A 23,705-nucleotide genomic window follows, 5' to 3' on the forward strand; every position below is an offset into this window, starting at 1 on the left:
CCTGTTATTTTTGATGTTGTTCCAGAACAAAAAAATATACCTAGTGGTAGAGCATACATTAATTAATAAAAGTGCTGAATACACAACATTGCTCGGATTTATATTTACTCTGCAAATAACTACAAAAGGTGAGTGTCCAAAGTAGTCCCCGGAATCAAAAGTAGCCCCGTCCAACGGTAGTTTTTTTGTTTTTTTTTTTTTTTATTAAAAACCAGAATTAATGTATAAGTTGTTAAAATGAAAAATATAAAATAGATCATGCCGACACTTACAGCGACGAACCATTTGTTAAAAAAAATCCATAGCCTTAACATTCGTACTGTTGTCCCGACAAAATCGTGAATAGCCAAATTTTACTAATTAAACATAGAAGCATAAAATGAGCTCACCAATTGCCAGTCCATCGTCGACATGGAAGAAACTTTCAAATTCGTCAGCAACACGCCTAACACAGTGTAATGTAGTGTAAAGTGTGGTTGGTAAATGGCTGGGCATGGCGTACCATTGGTACCTCGTGTACCTGAAGGAATAAAATAGACGCCTCTGTGCGGTCCTTAGCCTCTTGCCCAGCAACTCCTATCTCTACCTCCTCGCGGTACTGGCCGGGGTACGAGTAACCTTATGAAAGATCGGGTAGCCAACTCCGGTGGGAACTGTGGTCGTATGCTGACAGGGAAGAAGGGGTTTGCTTCTGCAAACCTTGAGCGTCTGTACTCCATGTTAAGAGTGGTTCACAACAGCGTCTGTTTCCCTTCTGCGTCTGTTAAACTGTGCACTATGGTCCTCCGAACATTTAGGAGGAATGGTTCTCCGGAAATCGAGGGGGTTCGTGTCAGGCCCTACAAGCCCGCCGTAAAATATCAAGTAACGAATAATCAACGGAGAATACGGACCGGGAAAATCGGCAAAGACCACAGCGACGTAAATTGACTAGCGATTGGAAGCTCGGTACGTGGAACTGTAAATCTCTCAACTTCATCGGGAGCACACGCCGACGTGCTGGAGGACCGCGGATTCGGCATCGTAGCGTTGCTGGAAGTGTGTAGGAAGGGATCAATGGTGCGAACGTATAGAGGAAACTATACCATCTACCACACACCAAAAAATCTTAGATTTACACGTAACGTTATTTTAGTTTCAATCATGTAAAGCCATCTCTCATGTATTATTCAATGATAAAACCTATAAACACATCTATTATATACAACATTGTTACCAAATTCCTTAATATTGAACGCGAAACGCCTTCTCTCAAAGAATGTTGCTTGCAAAACGGCTCGATTTACATGATTTTCCAGCTGAAAATTCAATCATAAATAATGCACATGGAATGATACGCCGTCGATCCATCCATGTGCATTATTTTTGGCAGAATATTCAACGTGGAATCATGTAAACTGAGCGATCTTGTTTTCAATTTCACTTTCAAGATGCAATAAATAATGCAACATTGGCGAATGTTGGATGCAAGATCATGAAATGTTTCAGTTTCACTCAAGTTTGCAAGCATTCCTGAATGCAATGAGGCAGTTTACATTATTTATCGTTTAATGTCAAATGATAATTCGATTCACATGACAATCATGAAAGTTTACGTGACATGTAAATTTAAGATTTTTTTGCTGTGCAGAGCTGCGGCAACACACACGAGCTGGGAACAGCTTTAATAGTGATGCGTGATATGCAGAGGCGTGTGATCGGGTGGTGGATCAATGAGAGAATGTGCAAGTTGAGGCTCAAAGGCCGGTTCTGCAACTTCAGCATAATAAACGTGCACAGCCCTCACTCCGGAAGCACTGATGATGGACCTATCGTGGCGCTAACATCGACTCTGAACACTATCTGGTAATGGTCAAACTGCGCTCTAAACTCTCCGTCGTTAACAACCTATGGTACCGACGGCCGCCCTAGTATGACCTAGAGTGGCTTAAGCAACCGGATTTCGTAGCTGCATACGCGCAGCACCTCGAAGCTGGATAAAGCCCCTCTTGAGGACTGCTGGAGAACAGTGAAAGCAGCCATTAACGATGCAGCTGAGAGGTTGCTCTCAGCATTCGGGTATGTGGGACGGAGTCGACGGAACGATAGGTTCGACGAGGAATGTAGGCAGATTCTGGAGAAGAATGCAGCGCAGGTGGTCATGCTGCAGCAAGGGACCCGGCAAACGAGGAACGTTGTAGACAGAAACGGCAACAGCAGACCCGCCTCCTTCGGGAGAAAAAACGCCGCCAAGAGGAGACGGAGTGCGAAGAGATGGAACTGCTGTGCCGATCTCAAGAAACGCGTAAGTTCTATCAGAAGCTCAACGCACCCCGCATGATGGACTTTCGTGCCTGTTGTTCAATATTGCGCAGATCCAGTCAATTTGTTTACTTCGCGGATGATATGGACATTGTCGGCCGATCATTTGAAAAGGTGCCAGACCTGTACACCCGCCTGAAACGCGAGGCAGCAAATGTTGAAATGGTGGTGAATGCGACCAAGACAAAGTAAATGCTAGCTGATGGGTGCAAGAATGCCGGATAGCAACCCTGCAAAGATGGTTTTCATTTATTTATCAATTTATACTTGTGTCGTTTTTACCTGGGAGGGAGGCACCGATATTACACACGAAATATGACATAAAGTTATTTCGAATTGCAAGAAAACTCCAGTTTGCCAACGACAATCAAGGCAGACTTGATGAAAATCGCTAGTTTTCGTTTGTTGTGTTCCTTCGATCATTCTGGACAAACATGGAAAAAAGGCCAAAGTTTTCTGTGCATTTAATTTTTGTTTTTATTGGAAAAAGTAAAATAATGCGTATTTAAACACTTTATATTCAATCAGGATAAAAGGTGCTCGGCTCACCTTGACGTACATAAATTTGGTATGGTTTCTCCCTCCCAGGTTTTTACCATTAAGTACTATTTTGCTTAACTACATTAATTCTCAACAAAAAATAAATTAAAATTTAGAACTTAATTCGTTACTGCACTTTGGAAATTTGCTGAAGAACTTAATTTTTATATAGGGTAGATGTACCAATAGGGGTTTTTTTTTATTTCCGTACAAAGAGGGCCGAAGGGTCTCAGATTTTCATGAAACTTTTTCCACAGGCAGGGCTCATCAATATATGAATAAAAAAAAATTGAGAAAAATTCAGGGTCACTTATTTTCCCGGAAAACTCAGTTGGAAATTTTGGAAAACTCTGACACTACTTACTTTGAAAAATCATTACTCAAAAACGAAGCATCATAAGAACAAAGTTTTTTTTTTTATGAAAATTAAAGCAAATTTTCTCAGGAATAAAAAAATATTAACTGGAAAAAGTTTTCCACCGTTGAGAAAATTCGTAAATAAAAGCCGGAAAAACTATCCTCCAACTCGTGGAAAATTTTCAAAAACATATTTTTGAGAAGAGAATTTTCATAAGCTTTAATCGTTGAAATTTTTGAAATGTACTTTTTTTTCGTTTTTGAGTTATGGCCAATTTTGTGGAAAATGACCATATAAGCCTCTTCTTTGAAAACCCATATTTCAATCGAAGCATCGGAAAAACAAAGATTTTTTTATCAAAGCAATTGCAAATTTTCTAAAACATCTGAAAAAAAGATATGGGATTGGTTTTAATGAAGTATAAGTCGGAATGTATGATATTTTTCATGAAAAATTACACCGCTAAGAAAAATTGAAAAAAACTACTTGTTTTCAATTATGAATCGTGGTTTTATGGCTAACCAGCCGAGTGGAAGTTTAACAACTACCGAAAAGCTAAACATTACATATAATTTGCAATTGGATTAGATGGACAAATTGATGTGAAGATTTGCGAAAAAGTTACACGTCTTCTCATTGAGAATTGAACTCACGACTCCCCGATCTCTAGTTGGGGCGCGTTAACCACTACGCCATGAGAGGACTCATGAACGCAGAAGTTAACCTGAATTCGATTTCAGCTCAATAATCACGTGGTCCTTTTTCGCAAAGTGCACCTCTTTCGGAAGAATTAGATGCCCATCCAAACACAACGCTTTCTATATATATCCAATGCCTAGCCCGAGAGCGCATTGTTTTTTAGGTATAGGAATAGCACACTACACTAGCCAGCAACTGCGCTGGCTGAGGTTTCTATTGTGTGGGCTTCCAATGGGTCACGACGTTAGCGTAAAAAGCTGGATAAACACCATAATGCAATACAGAACAATGCAAATTGATAGTTTTATTTCAAAGCACACTCCTCGCATTTTCCCTTTCAAAGTTTGACTGGAAGCACATTCTCTCATCAATGTCTCTCCAATAATTATTTCATGACCTGATTAATTTAAAACATTTCATTTATATTGACATGTTTTGTCTATTGTCATTTTATTTTTGTGACTTCTTCCAAGACTAGCTAAATACAGTCAAACCTCCATGAGTCGATATCTGGAGGGACCATCGACTCATGGAAATATCGAGTAATGGAACAGAAATGCTTGGAAAGCTGTTTGAAAGGACCATCATAGTAACCATCCCAAGTAACAATTTTAGTTTTACGAATTACTTCCAGGGTGCTATAAATAAACGCCCATAACACCATGGTCAAGGCACTATTGTCTTCCTCGCATCCCCCAAAACCTCTTGTAGATTAGAACATGACTAGTTGGCCCACTCTGAAAGAGGCTATGAAGTGTACAATTCTGTCACACGAATATATCAAAGTAGCATTTATGGTAGCTATTTTGAGGCCATCTGTTCTAGATGAATGTCGCTTCGATCTTGCCGGATTTACTCCAACGTAAACAAAACAAAATAAGATTGAAATCACGGCTGTGATAGTTTATTTCGTAGTGCTTTTTATTTGAAGTGGTTTATTTGGATATAGTGCTCAAATCTTTAGTGCCGAGTGAGATTTACTGTGAAATGTGATGAGAAAGGAGTAAATTTGCCTGTGCCTCCTCTGAAAGTGGCATATTTCTAGTTATTTGTTAAAATAAACCGCCAGGTGAAGAATTGAACATTTCTTGTTTTGATTGGGCAGTAATTGTGCTTCAAATTATATTCAGTCAGTTTAATCATCACACCATAGCATCTGATGAGCGAATTCATGAAGATAATATGATTTGAAAAAGTGAAATTGTGGCAATCGGAGTGAAATATATTGATATAAGTATTGTCATCGACAATAAGTATTTGCCATCATAAATACACAAATAAGGGCGCACTGTTATGGTTCGGTATTTGTGGATGTGAAATTACATCAAAAAATGCTGATTGAAGATAAATCAGCTTTTTTCGCTTTTTATGGCAGCATTCACAAAGTTTGCAATTTGGGTATGCTATTATGAAGAATATACGCAACAAAAATGAAAACGTTCGTCGTTTTTCCGTCAGGAATAAGTGCTCGCAATCCATTGAAATGCATTCGCAATGCATCTGAAGAGCCCAAATAGCAATTTAAGAGGCATAAATAAGGTAAGCTATCAAGATTAGAGTGCAAGTAAATCAGTTTAAAAGCAACTTCTATGACAACAAGGTGTATTATTTCAATTTTTTATCATAGCCGTCACAAATAAGTATCATTCAGCCACCACTAGCAGTCTAAATGAGGTATTCTATGCTGCAATAAAGCTGGTTTTACTGTATTTTAATATAAAAGTGATGAGACGTGGAAAAAAATTTCACTGTTTTATTTTTTAAAAACATAGTTTTGAATTTAGATTTAACGATACGTTTTTTTATTCATCGAATAGTTCGACAATTTTGAGACGTACTCGATTTTTTTTTCATTGCAACGTTTCACATTCGATATTTTGTCTTTCTACGTTCTGTTCTTTCGACGTTTTTTCCCTTCGACGTTTTGTTCTTTCGACGTTTTGTCACCCGAACACCGCAACTATAGGAACACCCATAACTAAAGGTACACTTACCCTATATTATCCTAAATAGCTGTCTCTGAAATCAATCAACGATCTTATTTTGCTTATTAGAGATAAGAATGAGCAACTTTTTTAAGAATAAAGAATTAATGTGTTAGTTGTTAGTTATCAGTTCTCATCACATTGAATTAGTTAAACATGCAAATGAAATTGAGTTATTGAAATCATCCAGTTTAATAAAATCATACCCCCCCTTTACAAACTGTTGTAAGTAAATTTATTTGCTAAATAATGCAAACTGCAAACACTGCTGTAACTGTCACACAATACACATTCACGGAACACAAAGAGGGGCGAAACCAATAGATAAGTCAGTTAGTATCCAATCGACAGACATTTGTTTGTCAAAGAAGAGTTGAAAAAGGGTTGATGTTATTGGGATGGGAAAGGAAATTTCTCACACAACATTGAGATCTGTGGAATACGTTGCTGCATGTGTAACTCAACCCACGAACCTATATTCTCCAACATCAAGGTTGACTGGTTTGATCAGTTTTGCATATCTAATGCTTCAATTTCTATTAGCTTCACAAGGTGCTTCTTTTCTCGTCAGAAATAGTTGAAGAGTAACATTTTACTGAAGATTTGTTCTATGTTTACTATGATGAAAATTGAAAATTTTGCTGTTTCCAACGCAATTGTTGTCCACATCGCAATCATTTTTTCTTAGCAAGCTTTCCGAAAACCTTTGCTTTCGACATTTGGTCTCTTCGACGTTTTGTCCCTTTCGACGTTTTGGCATTCGACATTTTAGCATTTTAGACGTTTTGTCTTTCGACATTTTGTCTCTAAACCTCTTGATGGACGGACCTGAGGTGATTGAGAAGTGGAAGCCGCACTACGGCGAACAACGGAATAGCAGGGAAAACACAGGCGCAGAGGGTCACGATCAAGAACAACAAGGTGGCTGGTAAGGATGGTATTGGAGCTGAACTCATCAAAATGGGCCGCCTGTCTGCACTGGCTGATTATAGAATCTGAGAAACGGAAAGATATGATGAACAAATCTCCATTTATTTGTGTTGAATAATATGCCCAAGAGATTTTGGAATACTTTAACTTGCACACATTATAGTCTGATTGAAAACTTAATAAATCAATTGTTTTGTTAGCTAACTAAAAAGCATTATTCATTCAAATAATAAATCTCACAAGTTGACACCAAAAAACAAAACTTAGTTCTACGAATCTTACAAACTTTTTCTCATTCGTATATCGTATGGCAGGTACGATGATACTTCTATGCCCAGGAAAGTCAAGGAAATTTCCATTACGAAAAGATCCTGGACCAACCAGGAATCGAACCCAGATATGTTCAGCATGGATTTACTTTGTAGCCGCGGTCTCTAACCACTCGGCTAAGGAAGGCTAAGGATACCCGATCTAGTTTGCAAATTAAGGTTCCAGTGTCATGTGCTTCAAGCAAGGTAACAACTCCACACGTTCATCAATTACCATTAATTAGTCAACCACAACTCAATGCAAAAAAAAATGTAAATTAATCAGAATTACACTGACAGATATTAATTCTGACAGTAAGAGCACCACTAATTGAAAGCACACTCCAAATTAAATTCCATTTATCATTCCTCTTGCGTTTCCCGGCCGGAACATTATCCTTACACAGCTTCGATAGCGATGCTCATACAAACAAACGTCATACGTGGGTAAGCACTTACAACGTTTTGCATCCCAATCAGCTCTCGGATTTACATGCACTCATTTGTATCAATTTCACTGGCTGGGCTGTGCTGGGTTGGAATTTCAAAGTAAGGTGCGCCAAGCATTGCAAAGAAAATTATCCTACTTAACGTCCATGTCACGTGCGCAGTCAAGTAGTTTGGAGCACGATTACGAAGGCATGTCGCTTTCATGCAGATGAAGTAGGTATTTCACCGTCGTCAGCACAGATTTCGATGAAAGTTAGCTTTTGATGCAGAAGACATCGAGAGGCGAGACGACGTGAAATTGATTTACTTAATAAATTAGGGGAATTACGACGATGCTGTGCACCACCTACCCAAACTAACTACACCATCATCAGTGAAATGGTAGGGCAGATGTTGCATCCCAATGATAGAAGAATGTTTTGGGAACCTGATTTTGTGTGCGTGGGCAAATGGTAAAAGTAATTTTCAACCCAATTTTTATGAACATTTTTGTACTATACGTTCCTTACTTTTTTTTGAAGAGGAATTCTACAACCCAAAAAAGATTCTCGACCAGTGGGATTCAAACCCGCGATTCTCCCCAGACAACCAAAATGTACGTATAACGAAATCACCTGGAGGCTTTATATGTGCAAAATTTCACTTATAAGGCCTTCTACGTACAAAAGTGGAGGTAATATGCGTGCATATATTATGTGATGAATAATAACATACAATGCGACTGTACAAATATTCTACCGAACTAACCTGTGATGTTATGAGACTTAACTTATGATAACAAATGTTGATTTGACAGCTGCTACGGATTAATTCGACTTACTTTGTACGAGTGTACGAGACGAAACAAAATGTACAAATGAACTCAGAAAAGAATTGTTTTATGCGAGGAAACTCATCAATCTGACGAGTTTATCCACGGTGTTTTGCGGGTTTGATGTAATTAGTATGAATAAACGAGTTGAAACGTGAACTTTCATGCGATTTCTGGTTGTCTGGGTCAGCTTTGTTTTGCTGACTAGTTGTGCATTTACCCCTAAAGCAATATTTATCAATTTGTTTAATGCTTGATATTACGGAAATGTTGTTAATGGTATGTAAATAAATGCTTCCGATTCGTTCAAACAACATCTGGTTAATAATTGTATTTATAGAATCGTAAATTTGATGCTTATTATCGTATGGAAATTTTCATGTACCATCATCGCTACATTATAACCTATAAAGATTGATTCGTTTCACCAGGCCGTCACTAGTCCATAGTACCATTCCAAAACACAAAGTAATCTGTCAACAATTCATTTGTCAATCAACCACAAAACGGCTTTCGATCGTATAAAATGACCACGCTGGTCCTCAACAAAATCCATAGCTCTTTACAATTTGCGGTCCAGTCAAACATGAGCGGTTCCGCTTCCGCTGAACCTCGGAATAGCATTAGGTCACATTGCCAATAGTAAAACCCAGTTTAGGACATGCCCTCCATAGTCACATCTCTAGCAAAACTACTCACCGTACTCGTCGTCATCGGACAGGGCCATCGCTTGCAGTCGCGAAATGGCTTGCTCCTCGAGCCGTTGCTCCTTGATGGTGGCATCCAGCTCCAGGTCCGAGTCGGTTTCGGTGCAGTTAGACTGATTCCGGTTTACATCGCCACCGCAGACTCCACCATCGCATCCACCGTATTCTTCGCAGTTGTCGTGCGGAAACAGATGCGATGGACAGCCATTTATCATCGTCGTCTTCGTCGTTGTGGTGGTAGTCGTCGTGGCCGTGCTCCCAACAACAGCTTTGTTCTGATTTTTCACCAGGACATTGTTGTTATTGTTGATGTTGCTGTAGTTGCTTTCGCTTAATTCTCCATCCACATCAATCAGATTGTCGTTAAGCTCGGCCTCACGTCGAAACGATTGAACATCGTCGGATTCCACGCTGAGCCGACCGTAAGCCCTCCGCGGTGGCCGGGAGCCGTTTTTGTCTGGAAGGAAGGCAAAAAAAGATAGATAGAGATTGACATCCAGATCCATCAGTGGAGCATTAAAGGTACCAGTACGATTCGGAAGCATAAAGATGGACAATAGGGTGAAACTGGTGTGTAGTTAGATTTTCTGTCATTTGCAGATTTTAAGATTAAAAAAAAAGTTGTGAGATTTGTACTTGCCCATACTTCTACAGTATTTTTATTTTAAATCTCTTAGTTCAAACTAACAAAGAAATCTTGTTTCATTGTTTTATTCAAAACATTTTTTGGAGTAATTCATTTTTTACATTACCTTGTTCATCACACGTGTAGGTGGTGTCGATAAAACATAGTTCGTCGTTCACATTCGTGATTAGTAATGCGCAACCATGCGTCTCCATTAGTTTGTTCTGGGTAGAGAAACAAGAACGTAAGAACTTTTGAACGGCAAAAATTAAAACATTTCGTGTGAAATGTTTTCCATACAAAATAGAGTGTCCGGAAATTGAAGCTATCTGATATAATAGGAATCAAAACGGTAGGCCACCTATTCTTTTTACATAAATGAGTAAATATTTTTCCTCTTTGAGCTTAATAACGTGGTCCTTTATAAGTCTAAATATAGAGTATAAAATATTATGAAAATTGTTTATTTTTTCTCATATATTTACCGTAAAGTGCCGTAATTCGTAATAGCGCATTGCTTAATTCCACGCTTATTATACAAAATTATTCATTCATGAAAATACATATTAATATTATAGCAACTTCCTATGCTATTCGATGATACTTTACTTTAGAACAAGTTTGAATCACTCATAAAAGTTAATGGTACATTTTTCGCGGAGTAACAAAAAATCAGCAAAAGGCCGTCTAAGTAGACGCAAATTTTATAATTTTCTTAGCCTCCGTGCTTAGACTGTAAGAGGAAAACAAACGCGATTTCTTTATTGAAAACACAGCGTAACAAAAATGACATTTTTGCGTTTCTCAAGAATCAAATTATGTGTCTCTAGTAGATTTGGAATTGCTGAATCTCAGAAATTTTCCAGCACGTCACAATTTTTAGCTACAGGCCACCAAAGTTGTATAAAACATTGGTTTCATTGATATTCACATAAAATTTAAACAATGATTTATCAAAAAATATTATGATCTAATCTACCAAGCATGCAAAATAGGACTTTAACTTTCATTTTAGATATAATTTGATTGAAATTGCACAATTTAATTGAGATTAAATCGATTTTTTCAACATACAATCCATACGAAATTCTTCGTTTCTCTTATATGGCAAAATACAAAACTATGATATTTCTGTAAATGTCAATGGATGCAGCAACCCTTAATTGAGTAAATAGTGGTATTTTGGTACTTGAGACAAAATCGTGTTCCGCAGTGAAATGTTTTATTTTTTATTCGAAGTGATGCGTTGGAACCCATAGCTTCGTACTAGCTGCAAACCGTATCTTACGGTACAGCCTCCACCCCCTACCTCGCCACCAAAACTTAGCGAGTGATGCGGGCAGAAATTTTCCTTCCGCTGCAGAGCCAGTATCCAAGGATTTTTATGGCGACGATTTCCTGTCTGGCACCGACGACGTCGATAGTGCCATCCGTATTCGACGTGAAGTTTTAGCTATGCTCGACTCTGCAGGATTACCGATAAAGAAGTGGGTTTTGAACTCTGTCGAAGTTCTTGAAGACATCCCTCCCGAAGATCGATCAGTGCAGCCATGGCAAGACCTCCAAGATCCGCAGTCCGTTAGCACGCTTGGACTCATTTGGGAACCGAAAGCGATGTATTTCGATTCAAAGTTCAGTTACCTCTCCCAGCTTCTGTTCTCACCAAGCGTAAGATTATGTCCTACATAGCTGAAATCTTCGACCCGCTAGGGCTAGAAGGACCAACCGTAACGAAAGCGAAGCTTTTCATGCAACGCTTGTATGCATTGAAAACTCCAAACAACGAGCGCTACGAACCCCTACCTCCGAAGCTGCAACAAGAATGGAAAGAGTTCCACACTACAATCAATCTCCTTCGTGAAGTTAGAATACCACGATCTGCCTCTGTCGTCGACGTAGTCAGCATCCAGCTCCATTTCTTCGCTGATGCGTCTGATAAAGCCTACGGAACGTGCTGCTACATTCGCGCCCAATCTGCTCACGAAGTGTCCGTGAAACTCTTAGTGTCGAAGTGGAAACTTTCGCCTCTTTCAGCTCGCCACACTATAGCAAGACTGGAGCTGTATGCAGCCCATCTCTCCACGCAGCTGTTCAAGAAAGTCGCTCCGTCACTCAGAACCGTTCCGCCTGCCTACTTTTGGTCAGATTCCACCACCGTGATCCAGTGGATCCGATCATCTCCCGGACGTTGAAAAACGTTCATAGCGAACCGCGTGAACCAAATACAATCAATTATTCCTATCGACAAGTGGAACCACGTAGCAGGTTCGGACAACCCTGCAGATGATATTTCTCGAAGATTGGACCCATCCGATCTTCTCGCCAAAACCAGATGGTGGTCTGGCCCGTCGTGACTGGAGCATCCTCCAGAACAGTGGCCTACAGGAGCATTTCCTGCTGTTGAACCATCAGAAGTCGCCCAAGAAATTTGCAAGGCTCCCGTAGTCGCCTTGACCTCCGTCCAAATCACGTTCAGCGAAGAGTTGTTCTCCAGGTATTCCAACTATTCCAAGATACGCCGTTTTATTCCATGGTCTTTACGTTATCTCCAAGACCTTCGAGACCGGACGTAATCTTCGAGACGGCGTAATCCAACAACTCCGATCTTGCCACTGGCGTGCTCGTGTCGAAGTCCAGTCCGTTGAAGTGGTTGAAGGCCTACGTCAACGAGTTTGGATTGATTCGCGTCGGTGTATGTCTCAACAATGCCGAGCTACCCGTAAACACCAAGCATCCTATCGTTCTTAGCGCCAGGCATCCGTTAGCCAGATTGCTCACCATGCACTGCCATAAAATTCTGCTCCACGCTGGCCCGCAACTCATGCTGGCAAGCCATCGCCAAAAGTTCTGGATCCTCGCTGGACGAAACCTAGCTAGGAACGTCTGCCATCAGTGCATCACCTGCTTTCGAAGCATACCGAAGTTGATTCAGCAAGCCATCGCCGATCTTCTTGTTTCCCGCATTTCTCCGACGTGTCCTTTCCCCGTTTGTGGCGTAGATTACTGCGGCCCACTGTTCGTCAAGTCGCCAGTTAGGAAGCGTGGTCCAACAAAGGTGTATGTGGCCATCTTCATCTGTTTTTCCATTTTTTCATTCATACACCATGAAAAAATCACGGATTCAGGAACTATGTTCCACAAAACATTCGTAACGCTTGCGATCCGTGACTTTTTTCAAATTTCTGGACAAACAGCGTAGAATTTCTTCGGTTTTCCATTGTCGATCGATTAATTAGACTATTGGCAAGCATATTATACAACCAGTGTCATGGACTTTGTCGCCAAACGATGAAAAAATGCCGGGGGTCCAAAATATATACTTTGAGGGTCCAAAATGTATTGGTATGTCCAAAATAATGAAAAAAAAGTGCTTCAAAATTCAATTATTTTCGATGTTTTTTGCATCCTACATGACCGTTTGGGCATTTTTAAATCGTAGAGGAAGTTTTTCTCTACATTTTGGCATATTCTTTGACTTGGTTACGCTATGCAATTAATTAATTGGGACACAAAACTAAAATCACTTCCTTAGGGGGTCCAAAATACGACCGTTACCCTATTACATGCCAATTAAACATTCGTTGGAAAGCGTTTGGTTTGCGTTGGAAAGCGTATGTTTGGTTTTGCGCATGCGTTACCATTTTTGACAGCGCGCATAAACAAAGTTCACGTTATCAGGAACCACATCGCGAATATGATGTTATGATTTCAGAAACATGATATTGAAAGCGTTACTAAGCTAGCAAGCCAGTGGAAAAGGCATGATCTGTGTTCTAGGATTAGTGGTTACGTTCATGAAAAAGGAACGCAAGCTTTTGGGAACTAAATCATGAAACAGATAAAGCAATGCGTTCCGTTTACCATGACTGTTTGTTTACGAATAAGGGAACGGATTTTTTTTGCGTGTAGCAATCATTGTAATAAGTTTTCAATTTTCATTGATTCATTCATGTAAATCTACTACCAGCTGCTTGGCTGCTTGTTTGCGTACGCGAAAGCACGTATAATTTGCCCAGAAAATAAGAGCAGAAAATAAAAGCCACTACAACTTCAAAATACGATAAAGATAACCGGCCCTTAATTGAATCCATGACCTTCTGCTTATGAAACAAAGAAGAAAGCAGTTGTTCGCAAAACTAAGGTACACACTGAAACTTTAATCACTTTTTTTCGCAAGATCATAAACTTTGTCGAATTTAAATATTATATAAACATGAACAGTTCTAAAATTTATTGCTTAATATAAACATTAGCCCCACCTGTGAAGAGAAAAGATTTTAAAACTAGTGTTGGCAAAAGTTCGCACAAAATATCGTTACTTTTGTGACAGGAACACATTTTACTAGTCAAAAAATGATGTTGGTATAATGCTCATTGAAATATACCCAAAATAAACATTTTTTTTGTTGCTTTTTTATAGCAAGATCAGGAATATTTCATGAGATTAAAAGCTCTTATGTTGATGTTATATCTTTCCTTTTTTTCATTGAGAGCAGCTAGAACGTTTCACTGCTGATTCGAAGTTATGCTTCACTACGGACCTAGAACGTTTGAATACCGTTTGCTTAAACAAATACACTTCAGAACATCTTTCAGGTAGATATAGAAACGTCTTCACATGAAAAATTGAATCAGCTTTTATTTTAATTTCCTTGCATGCGACGAAAGTTATCGTAAAAAATATAATTTGAAAATCAACAAACAACAAATAGAGATAGTTTTTCTATGTCTTAATCCATTTTAATAATTTTTAGAATGAAACTCTCTTTATCAAACAGATTTATGGCCATCGTCACTTTCATAACATGTATTTTGAATTGAGCTAGAAATCTCAAAAAATATTTTTTTTTGCGATTCCGCATTATATGAGCCTACTTTTCATGAATAGTATGGATAGCATAACGGCCTACTTTTCCTTACAAAACAAACAGTGCTGAAAAGTGCTACTTTTCAGCACTCAAAACGGTGCTGAAAAGTAGCACTTTTCAGTACTATTTTGGTGGCAGTAAATTAGTTATCGGTGGCTCTTCATACGCAATTCATCGAATTACTCTGTGGTTCTCAATTACTTTGTCTACAAGACTACGATTTTATATCCATTGGGTGATCCGTATCCGTTGGTGAGCCATACCGACACGGAATCGGTTCGTCCAGTGAACGTAGAGGCGGTTGGTGAGCCAGATCAAAACTGACCGGATCTTCGTGTTCCCACACGGTTTGGGTAGGAAGTTTGACGCATGGTAAATAACTGTACCTACAACACAAACGAAAACTGCAAGCGGCGTTTTACCTGGTCCGTTCACGAATTAACTATCAAGATCCATTTGAGTTTGAGTGAAGTGAAAAAAAAATGTGACATTCATGTTTATGATCATAGATACTACTGCATCACCGCCTACCTGATTGAAAATACTGAGTCGCTGCTACGCATGGCTGTCCATGTGGATTCTCTTTAAAATTTTGATTGTGCTCCAAGAAATAATCCAACTGAAACGACATGTTTCGTAATTGCAAAAAATGTTGTATGCAACTCGTTGCAAACCTCGATTTTTTCAGCACTCGTCGTATTTATCCAACTCGGCAAGCCTCGTCGGATAAATGTACGACTCGTGCTGAAAAAATCATCATTTTGCAACTTGTTGCATAAATAACTATTTTAGTACCGCTAGACCTCATGCCCTGTTTCAATCTACAACCCAATGATGTTTTAAGATTGAGACGAAACCGCAGTAATGTTATCTTAAATTAATTCGAATTTAATAAATATTCTTTTTTGAACAAAAATCTATAGTTTCAGACCGTGCTCAATATTCGGTGTCTTTTCTAATATTTTTTGAAAAGTATTGTTCCTGAATAAGATGAGAAAAATTAAAAATTTTCAGCTTTGTTGCTATAATGTGCATTTTTAAAGAAAGATTCAGAATTCGAAATGTGATTTCGTTCAAAGATCGACTTGATGGCAATCAGTCAACAGCTCTGAGATGAGTTCATTGTGAGTATGCCAGAAAAATCCCGTTTCGAAATTGATTTATTACCTGAAAATGTACTCAATCAACATTTTATTAGGAATCCGTTGCACCACCCTATGCGGTCAACGTTTTGTGATGATGACAGCCAAGGTAAACGATAAACGAAAAAAAATCACGGGAACCGCCATTGAGCGGCCGGCACCTATGTGGTGACCAAATTTTTATGGGAGCCATAATCCGGACGACTTCCGGCAAATGCTAACGTTTGCTCTGATCCGGTGGCGTGTGCTTCAGATTTCAGCCATAACATGTTGACGATAGATTCCGCTTTTAATTTTTTGCTTCAGCTCTCGGTAATGGGTTTTTCTCCTGCGATAGCACAATATTCTTTTGTCTTACAAAATGCGCTGATAATGAGCTTTCGGTTGCTTCATTCACGGTCGCTCGCAATAATTACGTAGAATGATTTTTTTTGTTTCTTTATGCTCTTTCATTGGGAACGGACGGAAGAACAATTTCATCTTTAATTAAAATGCAGTGGTACTTAATGAATAGTAGCTCCTATTGCATCTGTAGATCTGTTACTATTTCCCTCACAATGCACTTTCTAGAGTGATTCAAAAGAATTTCAGTCAGAGATTCGAATTTCATTCTGAAGCTCTGAATAATCCGAACAAGGTCATCAAAATACAAAGATGACTCTCTTTTATCCTTCTGTACTTGGTTCAAGCTTATGCTCTTAACCAATTCTCAAAATTGTGTATTGACGCATGTCAACAATAAATGAGAAGAGATGATCTGCTCAGTTTAGATTTTTCATGGGATTTAACTGTAGCGGTAAACGTGCAGCTATTGAGCAAGATCAAACTGAGGGTTGCGGGTTTGAATCCTATTGGTTGGGGAGGTTTTCGTAAAAGAAATTTCATCGAACAGCTTGTGTGGCTGCCCGTGGTTGCTACTCGAATATCGTCAGATAAGCTGCACTTACATGAAGGAAACGGTTTTGTTTTGTCCGTCTCTGGTTCTAGCAAATGATATGAACGAAGAGATCAACTGTGATAGATTAAGAGTGGGAGATAGAAGCAAGTGAAAGATACAACTACAAAGTACGAGGAAAGGGATGGGCCTGGGATTGAATCCATGACCTTCCATTTAAGAAGCAGAAGCGGTAGCCATTAGACCATCAACCCCGTCTACTATAAGTTTCCACAAAAAACACATATACAATAACAAACTGAAGTATTTAATTACATAATACATAACAAAACGTTCTGAAGCTTTATCAAGAGCTGATTAATCTTTTGAGTAGATATTGAATAACAAATTTGTAGCAAACCATGTTTTTGCTGGTATTCTCAAAATCAAACTTTGTAAGTATTCACGGAACTTCCGCACTCAATCAAACTTCATAAGGAAAATAAAAAGAATAACTAACGAACACATAGTTATGTAATAATAATTGAGCCCTTCTTAACATAATTATCTGTTCATAAGCTATTATTTTTTATATTCTCTATGAAACATGATAGAGAGTGACGATTCCGTGAAAAATAGTAGGGTTTGGTTTTGTTTTTGATTATTATCTTATCAGACATTCATACTAATCCAATTGGGTCCTAAAATTTGTAACGAAATCTTGTTTTTATTTAATAACACGAAAAAGCATGCTACTGTAATTACTTTAGCAATTTTCCCGCTCAAATAATGGCTATATCATGTTTAAACTTTAATTTAAAAATTTGGTCCATAAATGAACCTTGACACTTTTGATCATGTTTGACGTTCGCTAAGTCGACAAAAACACCACAGGGGTTTTAGTTCGACCACTGGGGTTGTTCCTATCTGACATTTTGTAAGGGACACGGAAAACAAAATACACCCAAAATTCGAGTTTAAGCCAAAGGATGTGACAAAATCTAATAAAAATTTTTTTGGGCTTAAACCAACGGAAAACATTAGAAAATTGAGTAAACATGTGTTTTTGGCCTAAACTTAAGCGTTTGGCACTAAAATTGGGACAGGGCTTTAGGACCCAATTATTAGAAACTATAAAATAAATAAAGGTATTATAGCTCAGGTTGATATGTGATTGTTGCGACAGGTGATGATTTTCGGAGATCCAAAGAGCGAAACTCGTTTTTTATGATGTGGAGTTTGCTTTTAGCTGCAATTTTTTCATAGGTTCATTAATTATAACTATTTAGTTTTCTGTTCTTCTAATCCGTGTGCGTCTTCTGTGGTGTCTATTTTAGTACTGACTGAGTGTTCCTAAGCGATCGTGTAGTATTGTGTGTATTGTAGATGTGTTGTACACTAAAATGCTTTTCTCCCTGCTGCTGGTACCATGCACCCCGAGGGAAATAATTAAGAGGATACGGCACCGTCCTGAACATTCCCCGACCCGTATTGCTCCGTGTCGTCACAAGCTGTATCAGCGACTTCCAGGACGGCCAATTTTGACACCGGGCGACGTAGAACTCCGGTTGATGTCTTCACGTTTGCCATGCGGCACCTGCCATCTCGTCCCGGGAATACACGTAGTACGATCACTAGATCGCCGGCAAAGACCGGCTTTGTGTCAACGAACCATTTGGTCCGTTTGGTAATGGTGGGACGGTATTCCTTCACCCAGCGTGTCCAGAACTTATCCAAAAGACGTTGATATAAGAACCAACGCGATCGCAAGACCAACTTATCGCCTACGAGTTGCGTCGGAGGTTGATTCAAACCGCTCGTACTCAGCATGATGAAGCAATTCGTAGTTAGAGCTTTGTGTTTCGCAGACTCGATAGGCATGTAGGTCAACGGCCTCGAATTCACCACCGATTCCGCCTCTACGAGCAACGTGACCAATACTTCCTCGCTAGGTTCGCGCTCAACTGATAGCGAAGCAAATGCACACTTAACGGACCGAACCATACGTTCCCAAGACCCCCCATATGCGGTGCAGCTGGTGGATTGAAGCGCCATCGTGTAACAGTGTTGGTGAAAGTCGTAGCTAGTTCCGTATTGATGGATCTCAGCTGCTCTCGCAGTTCTCCGCTGACTCCGACGAAATTCGTCCCCCGATCACTGTAGATCTCCGAAGGTGCCCCCCTCCGCGATATAAACCGCCGTATAGCCATCTTGCAGCATTCAGTTGACAGGCTGGATACAATCTCGAGATGGATAGCTCTAATGGTTAAACATGTAAAGAGTGCGACCCATTTCTTCACCTCATGACGGCCTTGTACAACTAAAAGCGGGCCGAAGTAGTCTATTCCGAAGAAGCTGAACGGTTTAACGCGTGGAGTGACCCGAGCGTCTGGTAGTGGTGCCATTCGTGGAACTGCTGGCGTTGCCCTGAACACCCTGCACCACATACATAGCTTGCGAACCTTCCGGAAAACTGCCCGCATTTCCGACAAGTGAAATCATGGCCGCATTTCATTCACGGCCGTCTCTCCGTTGCAGTGGTTGAACCGCCGATGGTACGAATCTACGATCAGCGTAGTCGCATAATGGTTCTTCGGCAGCACGGCAGGATATTTGAACTCGTATGCTGCTTCACAGAACCCATCGATTTGACCCTCCATGCGAACGATTCCTTGATTATCCAGAAAAGGCGATAGATTGATTTCCTTGCATCGTTGCGATCTCGTCCGCGAAGGCTTCCATCTGTGCCAACCTGATAATCGTATGTTCTGCTCGCTTTAATTCCTCACGGGTGAGCATCTCCATGCTTCTTCCGCTTTAGTTGATCGATAAACCGATGGACATAAGCTACATTACGTAGACATCGTTCCCATTTGCAGAAGCGGTTAAATTGTACCAACGCCTCGTTGATGACTTCCTTATGGATGTATATGGGTTGAAGCTCCTCCAAAGTAGGGCAAGAAAGTTTCTTCTGTTGCGGCCACATACTTGGGGACTCATACAAGAATCTCGGTCCACTGAACCAGCGATGACCAGTGTCGGTTTGGAGCCCTTTTTTCCACTTTGTGGCATCATCGGCCACATTCATTCGTGTGGGAATGTATTGCCATTCATCAACCTTTGTGGAATCTAGGATTTCTGATACACGGCTCGCTACAAACTGCCGATATTTTCGCTGATCGGATTGCAACCAGGAAAGGACAGTGGTTGAATCACTCCAAAAAAACTGTCGCTTGATGCACAATGTGTGGTTTTCTGTGACCGACTTCGCCAACCTTGCTCCAAGCAATGCAGCTTGTAGTTCGAGACGGGGAACTGACAATAGTTTGGAGCCACCTTGGTTTTCGAGGAAACTAAGACACAACGAACTTGAGTCCGGTCCACTATCCGAAAATAGGCTGCTGCCACATGCATCAACTCATCTCGAAACAAATTGCTGAATGCGAACTCGTCTGTTTCCAGCTCATTCCAAGAACGCGTTCTGATGACGAAGTGGCATGTGCTGAGAAGCTTTTCACTTGCTCTTCTGCCGAGTCCCCGGCCCGTGACAGAACTTCTTTAGAACTGGACATCCAGTTCCGTATGTGGAACCCAGCCTTAGCGTGAACCTCTTTTACCTGGAGTGCCATATCCACGGCTTCCTCGACGGTATCCAGACTATCCAAATAATCGTCCACATAATGTTTGTGGACGATTGCGGTAGCTGCAGCAGGGTATTCAGTCTCGAAGTCCTTCGCATTTCGGTTCTTTATGAACTGTGCCGCAGAGGGTGACCAGACTCTACTTGGGTCTGTGTTGAGCATTTCTTCGGTGGTAATTTTATGCGCATATCCCTTCTTCACGTATTCCACAATCTGATGTTTTAAGTTGTCGAAAAGCTCAGGGTTCCGTAATAAACGACGCTCCAAGGATTTCATTCGGTTCTCCGCCATGGGCCTGCTATCCGGAAAATTTATGTGATCGTGCTTCCACAGTAGCCCTGTTTGGAACCGTCCGGATGGCAGACGGATTGTAGTATTTTCCAAAATTTTCCTAGAACGCATTTCATCGGAGCCTTCGAGCAATGGAGTAACATCCACACCGACACTCTCTATTGAGAAAAAATCCTTCACCAGATCGTGCAAAACTTCATCAGAACTCCGAGCTTCTTCGCTCAGATGGAAGTGGCAATGTTCCAACGGGGAATTTGCATTGGATATCAGACCGTAGACTGTCCAACCTAATCTGGTTTTCGCTGCAGCCGGCTGGCCAATTCTACCTTCCCGAATTTTGAGGGGAATTTTCAAATGCGTATTGTCTAGACCAATCAGAATGGTTGGAACTGCGTATAGCAACGACCGGTAAACTACGGAGATACGGGAATTCTTCAGACAATCGTTCAAAAGGCAAACTTTGTTTAGGAAGGCACAGGAACGATATGGAAGAGCGTGGCTACTTTGCGTGTGCTATGAACGTTGATTGTTTCGATCGCTGGCGGATTCCTAGCTGGAGCAGCCGATTGCGGTTTGCCTGGATGCAACAGCTTGTGGTGTCGTTCTTCACATCCTTCCGACCCACACGACGTCGCATTGCAAGGAAATTTACCCATGTTCTATCAAGCACCGTTTGCACAGATGGTGTTCCTGCACACGCTTCCAACGGTCTTCCAAATTGCAATTCTTGAACTCGTCGCATTCTCTAACTTTGTGCCCTAGTTTTCCACAAACTGGGCACGGTTTTCCGAAGAACTGTTTGGTTCCGGTGCAGCTGGATTAGTACCTTTTTCCTGCGCTGTCCTCCGGGTTACCGGTGGAATGAGTATTCACATACAGCTTCTCTTTTCCTTTCCTCTTCTCCGAACTAGCGATAGCAGCTGGTTGGAAAGGCGCAACGTCACTTGCGGCGACAACTAACTGAGCCATGTCGTCTCCGAAAGTCCTAAGGTCGACGACTGGACATTTCTGCTTAAAGAGAGCCCAATCCAACTTAATATTCGCCGGCAACTTGTTAATCAACTCCTGCAGTAGCGCTGGGTTGGAGAAATGGGCCTGCTGGCCGACTGCCCGTAGGTGTCCACAAAGATTCTGGCATGCGAGACTGAAAGATACCAATGATTCCAGTTTTTCTGATTTTGGGGCTGGAGTGATACGCACTATTTGCAGAAGAGAGTTGATGACCAAGTCAGGACGTCCATAGAGTGTTTGGAGAGTTGAGATAATCATCGGAACCGACGATGGTTCCAGTAGAAAGCTTCTCACTACTTCAAGGGCGTTACCTTTGAGACTTCGTTGCAGACGCATCAAGTTCTCGCCGTGTGAGAATCCACATAGTTGGGTTGTATTCTGGAAGCAGCTTATGAGCCCGAAAAGTTGGGAAGCTCTTTGGGAACGATGTGCCTGGCGGTGAGTTGTTGAGCTGTCGGAGCACTAATCCACGGTTGAGGTACTGATGCTGGTGCAAGGGTTGAGTCAAAGGAGGGAATCGCGGATGGCATACCACTGGGTGCAGTAACTGCTGACAATTAGCAATGGAGTACTGTGAACCGTGTATACTTGGGGCACCGATGGCAAATTGGATGATGAAACAAGCGGATAGTCAGCAAAACGCACGGAGGGGGTTGTTGCGGGGCGGACATGAGGAGTGCTTTTATGCAGCGGATTGAAGGCAGCCACATTTTGAAAAGAATTGGGGGGATTGCATGGTTCGATCACAGGGTAATGAGTGTGTTGAATGTATGACGTACGATTTGGTAGACTGAATGTCACATTGCTTTGTAACGGTCTTATTTGTGTAGAAGTATAATTCGAACACGATTGACTCACCGAAAAACTAGTTGTTGACATCTGCTGCCTGGGATGTGAACGAACACCCCCGGAGATGATTTGGCTTTCGATGTAGTTGTACATCAGTAAACCTCCGCTGAATCTCCTGTAGATCAACCGCAAGCTGTTCTTTTGGTAGAGGTTGCGATGTCTCGGGAAGATCCTAAGTAAGGCTCCAATCCAACGGATTTTGAACTTCCTGTGATATGTTACCTTCGTTGCGCTCCTTAATCGAACTCAAATGCTGCATCCTCGATGCATCTTGACAAATTGTTTGGCTCGGATTGAGCCCAAAAGTATGCTCGGCGGGTTGCCCTAACTTCGGTGTTAAAGCTGCAGCAAAGGTTGTTGGCACTGATGGGCTGGGCTTGCGGATTGTTCCTGTCCGTGACGATACACCGGCGGGGATTTCATTACACCCGATGCCGGACCTGGTAGTCATGGTAGGCTTATCCTGCAGCCACTGCTGAACCTTTTCGATGCTTGACATTGAACGACGGCTGCTTGCTACGTCTTCCTCGAGCAACTCGGCGTGCATAAGGTCATATTTTTTCCCTCTCACGCCGGAGCCTTTCCTCTGCTGCTCTCTCCTGCAATCGATTTTCTTCTTCGAGTCGTTGTAGATCCAGTTGAATTCTGGCTTGAACGGAAGAGCTCGTCGATCTTCTCGAATGTGATCGAGGCGGTGGAGGAGCCCGGTGTTGGTAATGAGCACACAATACACGCTCACCACCGATACAACGACCGATCACAGCACACGCGGAATGAATAGAGCGAAAACATTCGATACAATGGTCCATCTTATCAACATCGACGATCGGTTGATCACATGTACAATTGTGTCTGGCCGCCATTGTACTTTGTTGGCGTCGAATTTGGCGATGGTGGGATAAAAATCTAAAAGTTTTGTTGCGACAGGTGATGATTTTCGGAGATCCAAAGAGCGAAACTCGTTTTTTATGATGTTATTAGGTTCATTAACTATAAGCTCAAAAATAGTTCATTAGTAGTTTTAAGGCATGAGTAGTTCATAGGTTTACAAAATATTAGATATTATGCAAAATTTTAAACAGCAACTTACATTTTTAGTCCGTTTTATGTTCGAATCCTGTCCAACTAACTTTGCTGTACAATAAATTCACTGACAATTTAGTTTTCTGTTCTTCTAGTCCGTGTGCGTCTTCTGTGGTGTCTATTTCAGTACTGACTGTGTGTTCCTAAGCGATCGTGTAGTATTGTGTGTATTGTAGATGTATTGTACAATATAATGTTTTTCTCCCTGCTGTTGGTACCACGCACCCCTAGG

At 40.9% G+C, this 23,705-nt stretch overlaps 1 protein-coding gene across 2 annotated transcripts in view; it reads right to left on the minus strand.

Annotated features, from left to right (window-relative positions):
* Positions 1 to 23,705, minus strand: part of LOC110675390 — a 290,765-nt gene that overhangs the window by 108,102 nt on the left and 158,958 nt on the right. For both annotated transcript variants that reach the window (XM_021840284.1, XM_021840290.1), the window contains exon 3: positions 9,082 to 9,546. In XM_021840284.1, coding sequence (XP_021695976.1) covers positions 9,082 to 9,546 — 465 coding nt within the window. The remainder of the gene's footprint in view (positions 1 to 9,081; positions 9,547 to 23,705) is intronic.

Source organism: Aedes aegypti, chromosome 1 (genome assembly GCF_002204515.2).
Source record: "Aedes aegypti strain LVP_AGWG chromosome 1, AaegL5.0 Primary Assembly, whole genome shotgun sequence".
Lineage (NCBI taxonomy): Eukaryota > Metazoa > Arthropoda > Insecta > Diptera > Culicidae > Aedes > Aedes aegypti.